This window comes from Oncorhynchus nerka, linkage group LG26 (genome assembly GCF_034236695.1).
Source record: "Oncorhynchus nerka isolate Pitt River linkage group LG26, Oner_Uvic_2.0, whole genome shotgun sequence".
Classification (NCBI taxonomy): Eukaryota; Metazoa; Chordata; class Actinopteri; order Salmoniformes; family Salmonidae; genus Oncorhynchus; species Oncorhynchus nerka.
In genome coordinates this window covers 38068389-38089367 of record NC_088421.1, presented here as the reverse complement: position 1 = coordinate 38089367, position 20979 = coordinate 38068389, and the positions used below count along the sequence as shown (strand labels likewise).

General features: G+C 42.2%; 1 protein-coding gene across 1 annotated transcript; it reads left to right on the top strand.

Moving 5' to 3' along the window:
* The first annotated feature begins 1278 nt into the window (after window positions 1-1278).
* On the top strand, window positions 1279-20156 carry LOC115117002 (somatostatin receptor type 2-like). Its single transcript, XM_065010633.1, has 3 exons — window positions 1279-2094; window positions 11178-11949; window positions 13889-20156. Exons 2-3 carry the CDS (start codon window positions 11239-11241, stop codon window positions 14297-14299), a joined length of 1122 nt encoding a protein of 373 aa, XP_064866705.1. The 5' UTR covers window positions 1279-2094; window positions 11178-11238; the 3' UTR covers window positions 14300-20156.
* Window positions 20157-20979: the final 823 nt, after the last annotated feature.

Sequence of the window (20979 nt, the reverse complement as noted above, 5' to 3'; positions counted from 1 at the left end):
AAGGGCTCACATACTTTTCCCACCCTACACTGTGCATGTGTACATGGTGTGTTCACTAAAGATATAAAAACGTATAATTGTTTGTGTGTTATTAGTTTAAGCAGATTGTGTTTGTCTGTTGTTGTGACTAAGATGAGGATCAGATCAAAATGCATGACCAATGTATGCAGAAATACAGGTCATTCCAAAGGATTCACATACTTTCTCTTGCCACTGTAACTTCATTGAAATGATGTGAAAACAACATGGATTCAACCAGTGTGTGTCAATTAAATGGAAGAAGGAATGGTGGGGATTTCAAGGAAAACAGCCATTTAGAAGTCTGTGGTTATCTAATGTGAATGGTGAGAGGTGAAGAGGCAGGATTCGGTTGGACACACACAGCCATGGCTTTTATCTGCAGTGTCACAGATACAACCCCCCCGAATGTCCGCTGACTGGCTTACACTCTGTAGGATGGCAAGGATCATGTCCAAAGAGTGCCAGCAGCCCCAATGACGTAAGTCAGAACGCTACAGCAAGTAAGAACGCTACAGACAGCTATATTGATCCTTTAATACAGGACTAGTAAAGGCGCAGTGCACTACTTTTGTGAGAGAAAAAAATTATCATAATATATATATTTATATATTCAGATTTTTCAGGGGTCCCGCAGCACCCGCAGCAACCCTACTTCCCGCGGCTATGTGAATAGGGTGCTATTTGGGACTCACTTTGACTCTTCCCCCTGGTCACAAAACATTAGAGGAAAGGACATGGTAGTTTAATCTGTTACACAATCATTCTTGTTCCACACAGTTTCATACCAGGGTTCAAATACTATTACAAATATGTTTTAACACTTACCTTTTTTTTTGCTTTTTTTCTGCCTTCCAAGAGTTTTGAATTTTGGGGGACTTTCTATTGGTTCCATTGTGTCAGACAAGCTTAATCAAGCCCTGGAGTATTTTAAATGATTTCGAATAGTATTTGAACCCAGGTCTGCATAACAATCTATGCTCATGGGAGTGCAACAGGTCAGCATGACGGCAGGCAGAACAGTGTTTGCAGATCTTTTTATGCCAAAGATAACGGTTGTCTGTCTGCTGCATGTTGTTTTGTCTTTCTTTGCGATTGGAAGCTGTCGATGAACCGAAGGGTAAACGCAACTGTTTGAATAACTTGGTTCTCATCCACACAAAGCTATGTGTGACGCTGGTATGGTGTCTAATGTCCCCTCCACTACCCCACTGGTTGGCTACTGGTTGGCTACTTTCACAATCCAGTTCGAATGAACAGTATGTTTGTCATAGGCTGCACAGCAAAAATACAAGAGGTATCTGGCATAATTTAGCTCTAGTAATTATGCTAACATAACGACTATCATTTTCAATACATTTGGTCAATAGATTTACTTGATGATATATACGCCTATAATCAATAAATAATTTCCAATAATTATGTTTAATCTCACAACTCAAATGAAGACCGGAGGTAAACAAGGCTTCAGCTCACTAACCACCTTCATCTTTTCGTAGTGTGCTGGCTCAGTCCTAACGTAATAGCCCGGTGACAACGAGGTTACCGCATGCCTTTATTTTATTAAATGGGAGGAAACGGAGAAGGAACGGGGAAATAATGGACCAGTAACTCCATCTGTGTTTCGGGCTGGAGAACAGTAGCAAGCAGCAGCAACAGCCCTGTACGAGGTCTCTACCCGGTGTCTGTCATTACAAGCTGTGAGTAGCTAATACAAGCTGCGCGCGCTCGGCATCTGCACTCTATCCGGCTCTTTTCACTCAAGGCATTCTCTGTGCGCACCTTACCATGTAGCCAGACGCACAGAGTCGTGCCACATACATTTATTACTTTTCTTGCGTAGACATATTTTCAATGATCTCGATCTTTTTTCTAACTTATTTCAGCATGATGGCAAATGATCAAAGGTTGTTTATTTTGAAAGGTGAATTCAAATGGCAGAGCTGTCAAACCTCGTTTCGGCTGAACGTATTGGAGAGGTGTTTGAGAATGTTTCATGGTGGGAAATGAAGACCCATTGAACTCAGATAAACGGAATAAAGTTTTACATTGGATTATATTTAATCGATTTTAAAGGTAAGGAAAATATAGAAATGTGTCATTATCTAAATGCAATGTTATATCGGGTCTTACAATTTTCCAACTGACATTTTCTGTCAATTTAGGTGTATGAAAAAATGATCTAGTCTATAATTCTTATTCAGTCATCATGGTAAAGAAACACAAGGGAAATCATGTGTGTTGATGTTATTGAAATGTTGATTACATATTTAGGCCTCAAATCCTACTATCGCTTTACTCTATTTAGTTTCTCAAATGTATTGTCACATTCATAGACTGAGTGATTTATGACACTATTTTATCAGATAACTGTCATTGGATTAACTCTCATGTTGCGCGTATTTCAATTTTGATGGTTCCAATCCCCGACCACTCTGTGATCACATCGGAAACGTGGATTTGAATGTTCTGATCATCGGCTCAACAGGGTCTGTTGCTGCAAGAACAAACAGATGAGTAGCTCCTTATCGTCTACTCCAGATTTCCCACACAGCCCTTTAAATCACTGCGCTAAACGTTGGTGACAGAGTCACTGTGTGCCTGAAAAGACAGAGCGGAGTAAACTGGCAGAACAAGACGGCAGGCTATCAGGTGCATCGTGCCAGTGCTCTATGGTGCGTTGAGTTAGAATACGACATAAGGGGCGGCAGGTAGCCTAGTGGTTAGAGGTTTGGGCCAGTAACTGAAAGGTTGCTAGATCAAATCCCCTGAGCTGACAGGGTAAAGATCTGTCATTCTGCCCATAAACAAGGCAGTTAACCCACTGTTCCTAGGCTGTGGTTGTACATAAGAATTTGTTCTTAACTGATTTTCCAAGTTAAATAAAGGTCAAATTAAATTAAAAAAAAATGAGAATAACATGTAAGGATCCAGTGCTTCAAAAGACAGAGCAGAGTAAACTGTCAGAACAAAGCAGAAATCTGTCAGGTAGTGCCTGAACAGCACTCATGTGGTCTATTCTAAACCAAAGCAATGTAAAGCGTTGACCCAGCCAGTGAAGAGAAAGTGGTGTAAACTAGCAGACAATCTATCAGGTGCCTGAACAGAGATCTATTATATTATATTCTAAACCAAAGCAATATAAAGCATTGAGCCTGAAGAGATACAGGAGTAATGTTTCGGAACAAGATTTCAATCTATCAGGTGCAGGTTCAGCCCACACATTCTATTTTATTATATTCTAAATCAATACACTGTAAAGCATTAAGACAGCCTTGGTTTATGCGAGCTGACCCAGAACGCCTTGGAACAAGAGCCTATCTCCTGCTTCTGTAGCGTGAGGCAGCTTGAGTAACCTCATGGACAGGATGCTAGTCTATGGCTGGGCCTTACCCGAAATCTCATACCTCCATATCTCCTTAATGCTGAGTGCCAAGCAGAGACGTATCAGGTCGCAGTTTTACAGTCCTTGGCAGTGTGTGAATTACAGGGGGGGGGGGGGGGGGGACTCTAATTTATGGGTCCAGTCCACTAGTGAACTATCAACATTGTTTCAACTGGGCCCCTCACAGTTTTCCACACCAATGAGCTCGGGACCGACAGACAGCTGTATTTGCATCCCGTATTTCAGCCTCTTTTTCTATCAGGTGCCAATCAGCCCACATGCTGTCTATTCTATTGAGGCAGTGCCTGAGAAGACAGAGGGAAGTAATCTGGCAGAACAATGAATCAGGTTTCTAAACAACCCACAGGAGCTCTTCTAGTCTATTCTTCTCTATATTCTATTCTATTTCATTTTATTCTATTACATTATATATTTCAATTCTACCACTAGGCTTAGATCCAGACTACTGAGACTGAACCACTTGTTGACGAATTGCTCAATGTTGCATTCAATACATACTGTACAGTGCATCTATTCATAGTTCAGGAGCCAACGTCAACCCACCAACTTCATTTCAACAAGTCCAAAATGTACATCTAAGCATGGAGCAAACATGTTGCATCATGCATCTGAAATGGCTTCCTATTTCCTATGGGTCCTGGTCAAAAGTGGTGCACTATGTAGGTAATAGGGTCCCATTCGGGATGCGGGATATAATAGGTAATTACACTGAGTGTACAAAACAGTAGGAACACCGTGCTAATATTGAGTTGCACCCCCTTTGCCTTCAGAACAGCCTCAATTTGGTGGGGCACTCTTCGAGGTGTTGAAAGCATTCCACCCGGATGCTGGCCCATGCTGACTCCAATGCTTCCCGCAGTTGTGTCAGTTGAGAGTGAAAAAACGAGCAGTATTGCAGTTCTTGACACAGGCTTAAAAATCCTTCTTTAACCTGTCCCCTCCCCTTCATTGACACTGATTGAAGTGGATTTAAGAAGTGACATCAATAAGGGATCATAGCTTTTACCTGGCTTCACCTGGTCAGTCGATGTCATGGAAAGAGCAGCTGTTCCTAATGTTTTGTACACATCAAATAAAATGTTTATTTGTCACATACACATATCTAGCAGATGTTATTGCCAGTGTAGCGAAATGCTTCAGTGTATAGTAGTGTTGTGAATTTAGTGCAATGATAGCAACCGTTTCAGTTGTTAGGCTACTCTCTTTGTCTCTGGCACGGTAAGTGACGAGCTAGCTTTTCATTAAACAAAATAATGAGGATTTCTATCAGCCTAATCAAGGTTTTCTTACAAGGCTGGATTTCTTCTAATGCGACTGTCGCTTTATGTATAATGCTTCAGGGATAATGCTTCAGGGATAATTCCCCAGGGATAATGCTTTAGGGATAATGCTTCAGGGATAATGCATCGGGATAATGCTTTAGGTATAACGCTCCAGGCATAATGCTTTAGGGATAACGCTTTATGGATTATGCCTTTAGGGATAATGCTTTATGGATAATGCTTTAGGGATAATGCTGTAGGGATCATGCTTGAGGTATAACGCTTTAGGGATAATGCTTTAGGTATAATGTTTTATGGATAATGCCTCGGGGATAACGCTTTAGGGATAACGCTTTAGGTATAACGCTTCAGGGATAATGCTTAGTGGATAATGCTTTAGGTATAACGCTCCAGGCATAATGCTTTAGGGATAATGCTTTATGGAGTATGCTTCAGGGATAATGCTTTGTGGATTATGCTTTATGGATAATGCTTTGGGGATAATGCCATATGGATAATGCTTTAGGGACAATGCTTTATGGATAATGCTTTAGGTATAATGCTTTAGAGATAATGCTTTAGGGATAATGCTTTATGGATAATGCTTTGGGTATAATGTTTTATGTATAATGCTTTATGCATAATGCTTTAGGTATAATGCTTTAGGGATAATGCTTTAGGTATGACACTTTAGGGATAATGCTTTAGGGATAATGCTTTAGGTATGATGCTTTAGGGATAATGCTTTAGGTATAATGCTTTATGGATAGTGCTTTAGGGATAATGCTTGAGGGATAATGCTTTGTGTATCGTGCTTTGTGTATCATGCTTTAGGGATAATGCTTTAGGGATAATGCCGGGAGCTGCTTGTGGATTTGACGGCTCTAATGCAATTCCACCTCTGACACTGCCAAACAACCGCTATGTGGGTGTCAGCTAGCGTGGACCTGACCCCACGGTCTGCGCCCCAAATGCCACTCTATGGGCTGTGGACACCCTATGGGCAGTGGACACCCTATGGGCAGTGGACACTATGGGCCCTGGTCAAAGTAGTGCAGCACAAAGGGAGGGAATAGGGTTCTATTTGGGACTAACACATGGACACGTGGCCCAGGCAATGTCATCATCTGTTTTACTGTTTTGTTTTCAACATCCCAAATACCCCTCCCTCCTCCCTCGTATCTGGTGTTGCTTATTTAGCACAACAATACCCATATCTCAGACGCCTCCGAGGCAGCTTTCACTGTGCAGGAGGTGCAATGACAAACTGGCATAATGAAACATGTTATGATGTTGATATTATCTCAGGTTGGCAGGGGGCATCCCTCCCACTACGTGCTGACACCGAACTGCACTCTAATTTGACTCTGTCACGGCTCACTGATTTTGGTGCCGCAGTCCTTCCTTTCTTTCAATTACATAGGCGGGAATCATTTACATACTAATTTGCATTCATTCCCACCCCCTAATAAATACACGTTTTCTATAACAGTGTAGAGGAGTAACCTTTGGGTTGTTATTTACTGAGGGAAGACTATAGTCTAGTATCAAGTGAAGGACAAGCACTTCTCAGGAAGGGGGCTGTGACTGGGGAGTTGACTGAATGCCTTCCCTATGGTATGTGTGTGTGTACGTACGTGTGTGTGTGTGTGTGTGTCTGTGTCCATGCATACATGTGTGTGTGCCAATGACTGGAACGAACTGCAAGAATCTTTAAAGCTGGAGACTCTTACCTCCCTCACTAGCTTCAAGAACCAGCTGTCAGAGCAGCTCACAGATCACTGCACATAGCTCATCTGTAAATAGGCCATCCAATCTACCTCCTCCCCATACTGTATTTATTTATTTATCTTGCTCCTTTGCACCCCAGTATCACTACTTGCACATTCATCTTCTGCATATCCTACCATTCCAGTGTTTAATTGCTATATTGAAATTACTTCGCCACCATAGCCTATTTATTGCCTTACTACCTCTCTTATCCTACCTCATTTGCACATGCTGTATATAGATTTTCCTATTATTGACTCTATGTTTGTTTATTCCATGTGTAACTCTGTGTTGTTGTTTGTGTCGAACTGCTTTGCTTTATCTTGGCCAGGTCACAGTTGTAAATGAGAACTTATTCTCAACTAGCCTACCTGGTTAAATAAAGGTGTTCTCAACTGGCCTACCTGGTTAAATAAAGGTGTTCTCAACTGGCCTACCTGGTTAAATAAAGGTGTTCTCAACTGGCCTACCTGGTTAAATAAAGGTGTTCTCAACTGGCCTACCTGGTTAAATAAAGGTGTTCTCAACTGGCCTACCTGGTTAAATAAAGGTGTTCTCAACTGGCCTACCTGGTTAAATAAAGGTGTTCTCAACTGGCCTACCTGGTTAAATAAAGGTGTTCTCAACTGGCCTACCTGGTTAAATAAAGGTGTTCTCAACTGGCCTACCTGGTTAAATAAAGGTGTTCTCAACTGGCCTACCTGGTTAAATAAAGGTGTTCTCAACTGGCCTACCTGGTTAAATAAAGGTGTTCTCAACTGGCCTACCTGGTTAAATAAAGGTTAAATAAAAAACATATATAAAAACATATGTGTGTGTGTATGTGCATATGTGTGTGTGTTGCAGTGTGCTAGACTAGCAGACATGACAACATAAATTAGCTGGAAACCTGTACTCAGACTTATGATAAAAGGCAGAACTGAAGCTGTTCCATTTTGTATTTAAAAGGAGAGAGAATTCCAAGGGGAGTTCTCCATACACACACCAGGGCCCTACTGTTGCAGCTTTTAATCTGTTGTGTGATTACACTTGATAAGGGCCTTTAAGGCTGAATGGTAAAAGAAGTACCCAACATGCTCTGAAACCAATGACGGAGTGCATAAACAGCTGGGCCCTCCTACAGAGATGTCATGACTCAAGTCCCTCACTAATGTTTTTGTGTGGGCAGTGATGTGGCCCAATTCAATATATTTATACGTATTCTCTGTGAAACAATCAATTGTACAGTGGCCTTCGGAAAGTATTCAAACCCCTTGACTTGTATTGTTACAAAGTGGGATTCAAATGGAATAAATTGTCATTTATTGTCAATGATCTACAAAAGATACTCTTTAATGTCAAAGTGGAAGAACAATTCCAACATTTACAGCAGTGAGTCTTTCTGGGTAAGTCTCTAAGAGCGATTACAGCAGTGAGTCTTTCTGGGTAAGTCTATAAGAGCGATTACAGCAGTGAGTCTTTCTGGGTAAGTCTCTAAGAGCGATTACAGCAGTGAGTCTTTCTGGGTAAGTCTCTAAGAGCGATTACAGCAGTGAGTCTTTCTGGGTAAGTCTCTAAGAGCGATTACAGCAGTGAGTCTTTCTGGGTAAGTCTCTAAGAGCGATTACAGCAGTGAGTCTTTCTGGGTAAGTCTCTAAGAGCGATTACAGCAGTGAGTCTTTCTGGGTAAGTCTCTAAGAGCGATTACAGCAGTGAGTCTTTCTGGGTAAGTCTCTAAGAGCGATTACAGCAGTGAGTCTTTCTGGGTAAGTCTCTAAGAGCTTTGCACACCTGGATTGTTCAACATTTGCACATTATTATTTTTTAAGTTCTGTGAAGTTGGTAGTTGATCCTTGCTAGACAGCCATTTCCAAGTCTTGCCATAGATTTTCAAGCCAATTTAAGTCTAAACTGTAACTAGACCACTCAGGAACATTCAATGTCATTTTGATAGGCAACGGCAGTGTATATTTGGCCTGTAGGTTTTCCACTAGAATTTTGCCTGTGCTTAGCTCTATTCTGTTTATTTTTATCCTAAAAAAACTCCCTAGTCCTTGACGATGACAAGCATACCCATTACATGATGCAGCCACACCATGCTTGAAAATATGAAGTGATACTCTGTGATGTGTTATGTTGGTAACTACAATGTTGTTGATCCATCTTCAGTTTTCTCCTATCACAGCCATTAAACTCTGTAACTGTTTTAAAGTCACGATTGGCCTCATGGTGAAATCCCTGAGCGGTTTCTTCCTCTCTGGCAACAGAGTTAGGATGGACGCCTGTATCTTTGTAGTGACTGGGTGTATAGATACACCCTCCACAGTGTAATTAATGACGTCACCATGCTCAAAGGGATATTCAATGCCTGCTTTTTTTTGCCATAACAAACGGGTTGAATACTTATTGACTCAAGACATTTGAGCTTTCATTTGTAAAAAGAAACCTACATTTAATCAATTTTATATTCAGGCTGTAACACAAGAAAATGTGGAAAAAGTCAAAGGGTTTGAATACTTTCTGAAGGCTCTGTATATTTGATCCCAAATGGGATCCAAATCAGGGGACATGTGCCCTCGGTTAATGGGCTTTAATGGAGCATGATGCCTATGCATTCGTGGACAGGATATAGGTCCATCCCCATCAATTTTCGAAAATCATGGGGCTTACCCAGTACTGATTACCACAGGCTGACTGTAGACAGAGGCTGCAGCTGAACCAGCCAACCAAGAGTCTCTCTCTCAACAGACACCTCCAGGGCCAGGGTCCTCATTTATAATGTTATGTACATTTCACACTCAATTTCTGCATATGCCATTTCTGAAAAGTCTGTGCACTTACAATAATATTGAGATGTATGAACGTGCACAAGCCATACATTGCATGTTTCCCGTTATACATCAGGCCTGTCATAAAACTGTGTGCGCCTGAACGAGCATTAAAACTCTGCCTGGAAGACGCCTCCATTCACCTTTTATAGTGACAATAACGTCCCTTATTTCCTGTATAATGTGGAACTATTGCCATTTGGCCACTGCATGCAAATGACAAATTGTTGTTCAATATTTAGTTTATCAACAGATTATTGGGTTTATACTGTATGTCCAGCCTTGGTATAGGCTCTGAGATGAAATAGGTAATGATGTCGCGCTCCTATTGCACGTCAATACTGTAGCCTGCCCATACTGTCAACGATTATTTATGTATGCAGGGTTTACAAATGAGGCCCCAGGAACCAATGAAGTGTGACTGTAACACAGGTTACACAGTGGTTACCAAGTTACATAAGGACATTAGTAAATATATACCCAATGCATTGGAGGTAGGGGAGAGAAAGCTGCCCTGTGTGCCAGACCTGGGTTTAAATAGTATGTGTTCTTTGAGTGTTTGATTGAGTCTGTCTGGAGTGCCAGAGGTGTGGGGTTTACAGTTCTGGGACTATTTCATTGGTTCCATTACGCCAGGCAAGCTCAATCAAGCCCAGGTAAAGTATTTCAAGTAGTATTTAAACCAGGTCTGCCTGTCTGTGTGGTTTCATCCCATCTCTTCCTGGTTTGAGACAGATTATTATTACAGTAGTCTGTGATGAGCATAGTTTTATTGCAACAGCACAAGCGTGGCACACTCATTAAAATCCTAATCAATTAGGTCAACAGCATGTGCCGTCCTCGGAGCTGAGGGGGGCAGAATTACCTGCATTGTCTGGAAAGACAATCACTTTTAGTTATGCTACAGTCTACACTTAAGCATTTGTAGACAATCACAATAGTCTTCATATTGTTATAGTCAGTGGTGTAAAGTACTCAAGTAAAACTACTTTAAAGTACTACTTAAGTAGTTCTTTAAGGTATCTGTACTTGACTATTTATATTTTTGACTACTTTTACTTAACTACATTCCTAAAGAAAATAATGTACTTTTTACTCCATGAAACCCAAAAGTACTCATTGCATTTTGAATGCTTAGCAGGACAGAACAATTCCCACACTCATCAAAAGAACATCCCTGGTCATCCCTACTGCCCCTGATCTGGCAGACTCACTAAACACACATGCTTTGTTTGTAAATGATGTCTGTCTTGGAGTGTGACCCTGGTTATCCAGAAAAAAACAAAATGATGCCTGTTTAATAATATAAGGAATTTGAGATAACTTATACTTTTAAGTATATTTGAGCAATTACATTTACTCTTCCTACGTAAGTATATTTATAACCAAATACTTTTAGACTTTAACTCAAGTAATATTTCATTGGGTGACTTTCACTTGAGTCATTTTCTATTAAGGTATCTTTACTTTTACTCAAGTATGACAATTGGATACTTTTCCCACCTCTAGTTATTGCTAATATAATAAGCTAATATTATCAAACGTGTTTAAGCCGAGCTTGGACAAAAATGGTGCTAAACAGAGGGACTTGGAAATCCAAAACAATATACCCCAAGTAACCTCAACTTAGAAAAACAAGAACTGCAATGTTCTTTGAGGTTCATTAGGGACAAAATAAAGTAAGATTAGAAACAATGAACATCTGAGGGGGAGGGGAACAGAGAGTAAATGTACATTTATATTTAGTAACTGTGTGCTGTTATATTTTGTGAGGCCTTTCAAAAATGTTTGTTCTCTAGAGAAAGAGACTGAGACAGAGACAGAGAGAGCGAGAGGCCACATTGATTCTGAGAGGCACCACATTGATTCTGAGAGGCACCACATTGATTCTGTTATTTTCTTCCATCCATGCAGGTGGGATGTCATAGTCCGAGTTGCTTGGATATCTGAGAGACATTGAGGAACCAGTGCCACCATGGACTCCTGGGTGTTCCCCTCCTCGCTCCCCAACCTAACCGAAGAACCCCTGATGTACGACAGCTTTATTCTGGGCAACGAGTCAACGGAACCCAATGGTACCTATACGGGCGACAACACGTTCAACCAGACCAGCACCATGGTCATCACCTTCCTCTACTTCCTGGTGTGTGGTATCGGTCTCTGTGGCAACGCCCTTGTGATCTACGTCATCCTGCGCTACGCCAAGATGAAGACGGTCACGAATATTTACATCATGAATTTGGCAGTCGCAGATGTTCTGTTCATGTTGGGGTTACCGTTCATCGCCATTCAGCTGGCGCTGGTCCACTGGCCGTTCGGTGCGGTGCTGTGCCGCGTGGTCATGACCGTGGACTCACTCAACCAGTTCACCTCCATCTTCTGCCTTATGGTCATGAGCATCGACCGCTACCTGGCCGTTGTGCACCCCATCCGGTCCACCAAGTGGCGCAAGCCACGTATGGCCAAGACCATCAACCTGGCGGTGTGGGGGGTGTCACTCCTGGTCAACCTGCCGATCATAATCTACAGCGGTTTAATCACCAAGCACAACAGTTGCTTCTGTACCATCGTGTGGCCGGAGCCTGAGGAGGCCTACTACACCGCCTTCATGTTCTACACCTTCGTTCTGGGTTTCTTCCTCCCGCTCATGGTCATCTGCCTGTGTTACCTTCTCATCATCATCAAGGTCAGTCTCATGGTCATTTGCCTGTGTTACCTTCTCATCATCATCAAGGTCAGTCTCATGGTCATTTGCCTGTCATCATCATCAAGGTCATCTGCCTGTCATCTGCCTGTTTACCTTCATCATCATCATCAAGGTCAGTCTCATGGTCATCTGCCTGTGTTACCTTCTCATCATCATCAAGGTCAGTCTCATGGTCATCTGCCTGTGTTACCTTCTCATCATCATCAAGGTCAGTCTCATGGTCATCTGCCTGTGTTACCTTCTCATCATCATCAAGGTCAGTCTCATGGTCATCTGCCTGTGTTACCTCACCATCATCATCATGGTCAGTCTCATGGTCATCTGCCTGTGTTACCTTCTCATCATCATCAAGGTCAGTCTCATGGTCATCTGCCTGTGTTAGCTTCTCATCATCATCAAGGTCAGTCTCATGGTCATCTGCCTGTGTTACCTCACCATCATCATCATCAGTCTCATGGTCATCTCCTCATGGTCATCTGCCTGTGTTATGGTCATCTTCTGTGTTACCTTCTCATCATCATCAAGGTCAGTCTCATGGTCATCTGCCTGTGTTACCTCACCATCATCATTAAGGTCAGTCTCATGGTCACCTGCCTGTGTTACCTCACCATCATCATTAAGGTCAGTCTCATGGTCATCTGCCTGTGTTACCTCATCATCATCATCATCTGCCTGGTCAGTCTCATGGTCATCTGCCTGTGTTACCTTCTCATCATCATCAAGGTCAGTCTCATGGTCATCTGCCTGGTCAGTCTCATTCACCTTGTTACTCATCATCATCAAGGTCAGTCTCATGGTCATCTGCCTGTGTTACCTTCTCATCATCATCAAGGTCAGTCTCATGGTCATCTGCCTGTGTTACCTTCTCATCATCAAGGTCAGTCTCATGGTCATCTGCCTGTGTTACCTTCTCATCATCATCAAGGTCAGTCTCATGGTCATCTGCCTGTGTTACCTTCTCATCATCATCAAGGTCAGTCTCATGGTCACCTGCCTGTGTTACCTCACCATCATCATTAAGGTCAGTCTCATGGTCACCTGCCTGTGTTACCTCACCATCATCCTTAAGGTCAGTCTCATGGTCATCTGCCTGTGTTACCTTCTCATCATCATCAAGGTCAGTCTCATGGTCATCTGCCTGTGTTACCTTCTCATCATCATCAAGGTCAGTCTCATGGTCATCTGCCTGTGTTACCTTCTCATCATCATCAAGGTCAGTCTCATGGTCATCTGCCTGTGTTACCTTCTCATCATCATCAAGGTCAGTCTCATGGTCACCTGCCTGTCATCATCATCATGGTCCTGTGGTCATCTGCCTGTGTTACCTTCTCATCATCATCAAGGTCAGTCTCATGGTCACCTGCCTGTGTTACCTCACCATCATCATCATGGTCAGTCTCATGGTCATCTGCCTGTGTTACCTTCTCATCATCATCAAGGTCAGTCTCATGGTCATCTGCCTGTGTTACCTCACCATCATCATTAAGGTCATACTTGTTTTACATCGTTCTGCCACCACTACGGTGTCCATATTAGGACATAATCAGTGTCACCTCCTGAGACCAAGGCGGACCTACATAGATGAGACTGACTACTGCCATCTTTCTATACTTCTATTTTCATTTCATCCTGACTAAATTGTTGTGACCTATCGTATGTTGTGACCTATCGTATGTTGTAATGGTAGCACAGTATGTCTACTTTAATCTATCCTTTTCTTCTTTTGTTTTTGCCTGTGCGGTGAAGTGCCTTGAAATGTAGCGCTATATTTACCTATATTTTAAAGTGGGCTATACAGATAAAATCTATAATTATTACTACTATTAAAGTGAAGTCGTCAGAAATCTGTGTCGGGTCTTCTAATATTAATGTTTTTTTTTTAAAGATTGCTATACAAATAAAATCTATCATTTTTTAGGTGAAGTCGTCAGGGATCCGTGTCGGGTCCACTAAGAGGAAGCGCTCGGAGAGGAAGGTAACCCGCATGGTGTCCATCGTGGTTGCCGTGTTCGTCTTCTGCTGGCTGCCCTTCTATGTCTTCAATGTGACGTCGGTGACAGGAACCATCTCCACCACGCCCTTCCTGAGAAGCACCTTTGCCTTCGTGGTGGTCCTGGGTTACGCTAACTCGTGTGCGAACCCTATCCTTTACGCGTTCCTGTCGGAGAACTTCAAGAAGAGCTTCCAGAACGTTCTGTGTCGGAAGAAGGTGGGCGGGCTGGATGTGATTGAGCGCAGCGACAGCAAGCAGGACAAGTCGCGCATGATGAATGACCCCACGGAGACTCAAAGCACGCTGCTCAATGGAGACCTGCAGACCAGCATTTGAAGCTTGTTAATTCTAATGCATCCCTTATGTGTGATCTATACAGACATCTTTGATTTCACATCAACTCTCCCTCAACCTCACAAGCTCATCACACACAAACAAATAAACTAACAAAACGCACACACACACACACACACACACACACACACAGAGAAACAAACACACACGTGTTTCTGCAGGTGGAATCGGTCATCCTGACCTGTTATCATACCCTATGAACAGCTCACATAGGGAGAGTGATTGTAGTTGATCTCATGGTGTGATATTTTGTAAGCATTTTCTTCTCCCAGTGGACGAGATGAAAAAAATGCCAAAGGAACTAAGCCCTCATGGTGTCTGCTCTTCAACGGCTGTTATCATGTTCTTTATGTCTCATATCTCTGTTTACCAACTCTCCCTTTACGTTCTCAAAAGACATACAATGACATGACATTGGGTTTTCCTGGTCGTAAAACCCATACATTGTGATATCTTCATAAAGGAGAGAACATAAACTGTAGTTGTGACGGCTCTCTGGTGTTTGGGTGGAAAGCTGAAGATGTGTACTGAGTGTATTGACACTGGTGGACAGTGACAGGATCATGTGAGGAGCAGAACAGGGTTGTGTTCATTAGGCCCCAAACGGAAGAAAAGGGACTGAAACCGGGAAGTGCAACCTGAAATTGTCTAATAAGAAACATGCGTTTTCCGCTGCAGAGCATTTTGACATGTCCCAGACTGTTACCTACGGTTACTGATTGACAGCAGACAAGACTTAACCATGGAGAACAAGGATTCCCTGCACATATGTTTACACAAGCAGGGTGAACCACCACCTCAATCAGTCTTTGTCACATTGTCCTGTAGCCAAGATAAATAGCAGACTAGGACGTAGGAAGTATGCCAAAGTGAGACTAGGACTATAGCAGACTCACTGTGTGCATATTGTCTGTTTACAAAGATTGTGTCCAAAATGGTGGGCAGAATGTGGAATTAGTAACATGCCTCTATTCTTAGATACTGTATTACTTAACACAACAGTGAGCAGCAGGCCACATCACCTCTGGATCACTACACCAAGGTGTAGTTTGGTTATCTAATGACTTACTACAGAGAGAGGAGGAACAGTAGAGATACTGGGACTACTCTGAAATGACATAAAAACACATGATATCCCACATGGTTAATTTGCTGGCACAAGTCCTGCTGAGACTTATACTGTCCAAATATGGACTCCGTAAAGTCGGTTTAACATTATGGTTGACCTTAGTCGTTTTTTTTAACCTCAGAAAGACACATATTTGCTGTGGACAAATATTCATCAGTGAGTCATGGACCTACAGGGCACAGCTGAACAGAGTTACAGAGTTGGAATCACATGACCTAATGATGACTGTATGAAGTCCCCCGATAACTATGAATGCACCCTTACTATGTAATTGAACAGTTTCTCTCTCTCTGTGTGTGTGTGTGTGTGTGAGAGTAAATGTACACGTGTGTGTGTGTGTACTGTACACAGTGTTTTATTTGTCCAAGGCCATGATTAGTAGAAGTGTAGAATGAGTAGATATTGTACCCAATATGGGTACCAGGTGACCTCACCAGAAAAACTCAGGGCCCAAATTATAATTCTAGCCCAGAGTGTTTCTTGGTCGGGTCACATGACCAGTAAGGGTGCAGAGTCCTACTACAGAGATGAATGCTGACATTTTGTTATATTGATGCTATTAGCACGGCATCGACCAAGGCTAATCACTAACCAAACTGCTGCTAGACTGTATAGACTCCAATGTGTGCTGTAATTGTCAAGTCAACATTGTCATGTCGTGGTTGAGAATAATTTAATTAATTTTTCCTCCAAGCTGAATAGAACTGTTTGATAGTTTAGATAGCAAAGACAATGCATTTTTCAATCCTATTGTCCAGTCCTATTTGAAACCATCCCTTGTCACGTTTCACCTCATTCATAAATTGTTGCTATTGCTGTTATGTTGCAGTTACAGAATGATGTCCAAGAACCGTCTTTGCTTCAGCAGGTATTGAATACTGTAGTGGTCTTCTTTGCTGTTAATTAAGAAAGACCAGTCTTTGCTTCAGCAGGTATTGAATACTGTAGTGGTCTTCTTTGCTGTAAATTAAGAAAGACCAGTCTTTGCTTCAGCAGGTATTGAATACTGTAGTGGTCTTCTTTGCTGTAAATTAAGAAAGACCAGTCTTTGCTTCAGCAGGTATTGAATACTGTAGTGGTCTTCTTTGCTGTTAATTAAGAAAGACCAGTCTTTGCTTCAGCAGGTATTGAATACTGTAGTGGTCTTCTTTGCTGTAAATTAAGAAAGACCAGTCTTTGCTTCAGCAGGTATTGAATACTGTAGTGGTCTTCTTTGCTGTAAATTAAGAAAGACCAGTCTTTGCTTCAGCAGGTATTGAATACTGTAGTGGTCTTCTTTGCTGTAAATTAAGCAGCGCTAATCTGTTTCTCCATCAAGCATCATTTCTTCAAAGCCCAAAGAACAAATCCACAGTCTGATCAGTTACAATTCAAAATGGCAGTCGTCAGAAACACTACAGGTCATGCTACAAACACCGATAAATCTCTACCGCATCGTGGATTCATTATTTGAAATAGTTACCCTTAGTTTGGCAGCTGTTTGACCTGCATCTGACCCACATTTTATAGCTGGTCTTCAGGCTTGCCGAGTCATGTTGTGTTTGAGATGCTGAGCTCATCACAGGCTACCCAGGCCTAGGGCGGGACAATCACCCACATACCCCTACTATTTCTGAGAGGTCAAGTCTACTCATCCCAGGCCACCCATGCAGGCCCAGGGCAGGACAATCACCAACCTATCCCACACTGGCACATGGAGCCACTGGGCACACACTAGTTCAATCAACATTGTTTCCACGTCATTTCAACGTGGAATAGACGTTGAATTGTTCTCCGTTCCCAGTGTGCCCTCGCCTTGGGAGGTCAGAGGTCACGCTGAGGCCTCCAGTCTGAGCAATGTGAATTTAAGAAGGGCTAGAAAACATTGTACCCCTACAGGGGTGCAGCAGTGTTCATTCTACTCCCCATCATCATCACTCCCTAAATCTCACAGGTACAGTGCCTTGCGAAAGTATTCGGCCCCCTTGAACTTTGCGACCTTTTGCCACATTTCAGGCTTCAAACATAAAGATATAAAACTGTATTTTTTTGTGAAGAATCAACAACAAGTGGGACACAATCATGAAGTGGAACAACATTTATTGGATATTTCAAACTTTTTTAACAAATCAAAAACTGAAAAATTGGGCGTGCAAAATTATTCAGCCCCTTTACTTTCAGTGCAGCAAACTCTCTAGAAGTTCAGTGAGGATCTCTGAATGATCCAATGTTGACCTAAATGACTAATGATGATAAATAGAATCCACCGGTGTGTAATCAAGTCTCCGTATAAATGCACCTGCACTGTGATAGTCTCAGAGGTCCGTTAAAAGCGCAGAGAGCATCGTGACGAACAAGGAACACACCAGGCAGGTCCGAGATACTGTTGTGAAGACGTTTAAAGCCGGATTTGGATACAAAAATATTTCCCAAGCTTTAAACATCCCAAGGAGCACTGTGCAAGCGATAATATTGAAATGGAAGGAGTATCAGACCACTGCAAATCTACCAAGACCTGGCCGTCCCTCTAAACTGTCAGCTCATACAAGGAGAAGACTGATCAGAGATGCAGCCAAGAGGCCCATGATCACTCTGGATGAACTGCAGAGATCTACAGCTGAGGTGGGAGACTCTGTCCATAGGACAACAATCAGTCGTATATTGCACAAATCTGGCCTTTATGGAAGAGTGGCAAGAAGAAAGTCATTTCTTAAAGATATCCATAAAAAGTGTTGTTTAAAGTTTGCCCCAAGCCACCTGGGAGACACACCAAACATGTGGAAGAAGGTGCTCTGGTCAGATGAAACCAAAATTTAACTTTTTGGCAACAATGCAAAACGTTATGTTTGGCGTAAAAGCAACACAGCTCATCACCCTGAACACAACATCCCCACTGCCAAACATGGTGGTGGCAGCATCATGGTTTGGGCCTGCTTTTATTCAGCAGGGACAGGGAAGATGGTTAAAATTGATGGGAAGATGGATGGAGCCAAATACAGGACCATTCTGGAAGAAAAGTCTGCAAAAGACCTGAGACTGGGACGGAGATTTGTCTTCCAACAAGACAATGATCCAAAACATAAAGCAAAATCTACAATGGAATGGTTCAAAAATAAACATATCCAGGTGTTAGAATGGCCAAGTCAAAGTCCAGACCTGAATCCAATCGAGAATCTGTGGAAAGAACTGAAAACTGCTGTTCACAAATGCTCTCCATCCAACCTCACTGAGCTCGAGCTGTTTTGCAAGGAGGAATGGGAAAAAATGTCACTCTCGATGTGCAAAACTGATAGAGACATACCCCAAGCGACTTACAGCTGTAATCGCAGCAAAAGGTGGCGCTACAAAGTATTAACTTAAGGGGGCTGAATAATTTTGCACACCCAATTTTTGCAGTTTTTGATTTGTTAAAAAAGTTTGAAATATCCAATAAATGTCGTTCCACTTCATGATTGTGTCCCACTTGTTGTTGATTCTTCACAAAAAAATACAGTTTTATATCTTTATGTTTGAAGCCTGAAATGTGGCAAAAGGTCGCAAAGTTCAAGGGGGCCGAATACTTTCGCAAGGCACTGTATAACCTGTGGATGGATCTATGCCTATATGGTAGTGTGTACTATACTGCAGATCAGGCTAGAACAGTCAGTACAATGCCTTCTCCTCTTACATAAAGGTTCACCTGACCCAAAGTGCCATTGTCTCCAGGTGCCATTGACACCATTCCATTTGTCCCGTTCCAACCAAGATTATGAGCCGTTCTCCCCTCAGCAGCCTCCTATGATATAAACTATTGTATTGGATTGTCTTTACATTTTGAATACCATCACATTTGATTTGCAATTGACAGAGCAGTGGTTCCCAATACTGTTACTTGTGAAGGAGAGCTCAGGCTCCATAATCTGGCTTCAACCATTATGAGTGGCCGCTGTATCTTTGCTTCGTGAAAAACCTTTTCAGAGCTTTTTTGACTAATAAAAAATCTGACCATGGGCTTTTTTTTCTTTTACATTTCTCATGCTTATTAGACTTCATCTGAGATGACAATATTACATGCTGTTGTTCGTTTACAGCCTGCAGTGGGTAATATGTTAGGATAGCAGCACATTTTCATCCAACCATGGCACCCTGGCTTGGCTACATTGTCTGTAGACCTTACAGAATGGGGACCATGACTACACATCCTACAAGTGCTGACGTTAATTGATATGTTATTAGCTATACAAAGTTTCAGGCTGTTGTAGAACCGTTGCAAATAGCTAGCCAACATGGTTATTGTGATATAAAGGGCAACTCTATAGCCTCCATTCACCATGTGTCCATTACTACTATTATTCTCAGTAGACATGCTCCTGTCCACACTAGGACATGCTCCTGTCCATACTAGGACATGCTCCTGTCCACACTAGGACAGCTTCCTAATAGGACAATGTATCACCTACCCTCAAGCATTACCACCAAGGGAGACAAGATCTGACCCTGTATCAGTGGTTAGGGACAACTTCTACCCTTCTACCCACTCCACTCTTCTCAACTAGAGTCTGTTGCTGAATGCTTTCATTTGTTTGCCTCTGTACAAGGAATTAGTATTGCTCAGGGGCATTCTCTCTCTCCGATTCCATTCTGCCATTATGTCATGTTTTTGTACAAAATCTATATTTAGCATTGTTAATATTATTGCTGTTCCTTAGAAATATTGTTCCTTTGTTTGCTCATAAAAATATTGCAGTTGCATGTGTGCGTGTGCTTCTTCATGAAAAGCTTGAGAGTTGATCTCCTTACCACATTGTCCATCATAATGATGTACACAGTAAGCCTAAAACCTGACTTTAATAAGTGTAAGAGATTCGAGAGTTGATCTCCTTACCACATTGTCCATCATAATGATGTACACAGTAAGCCTAAAACCTGACTTTAATAAGTGTAAGAGATTCGAGAGTTGATCTCCTTACCACATTGTCCATCATAATGATGTACACAGTAAGCCTAAAACCTGACTTTAATTAGTGTAAGAGATTCGAGAATTGATTAATAATCCCAAAATCCAATAACAGAATACATTCAGTCACGTCATGTCCCTATCAGGGCCCAGGAGCATTCAGTGAAACACTGCCCCTCTGTGGTGAAAATACACTACTACATGAAACAGTGACTAGATTCTCCATGGTGTCTTTTCCTACTCAAGCCTGTGATTTCTGAATCGACAGTGGAGGCTGCTGAGGTGAGGACGGCTCATAATAAATGGCCGGAACAGAGCAAATGGAATGGCATCATACACATTGAAACCATGTGTTTGATGTGACACCATTCCACTGATTCCGCCCGTCATTACCACGAGCCGGTCCTCCCCCCAGCAGACATAACCAGATAATTCCATACCTTACCAAGGCCTGTACTCCTGTCTTCCATCATCTAATAATGATAGGGAAACAGTAACTACTGGAAAGTCTAGGGGTGGTTTCCTTCACACACTTGTCTTGGACAAAAAAAAACTCAATGGACAATGTACACAAAAGTAATCCATCAAGTGACTTTAGTTCCACACCAGTCCATCCAG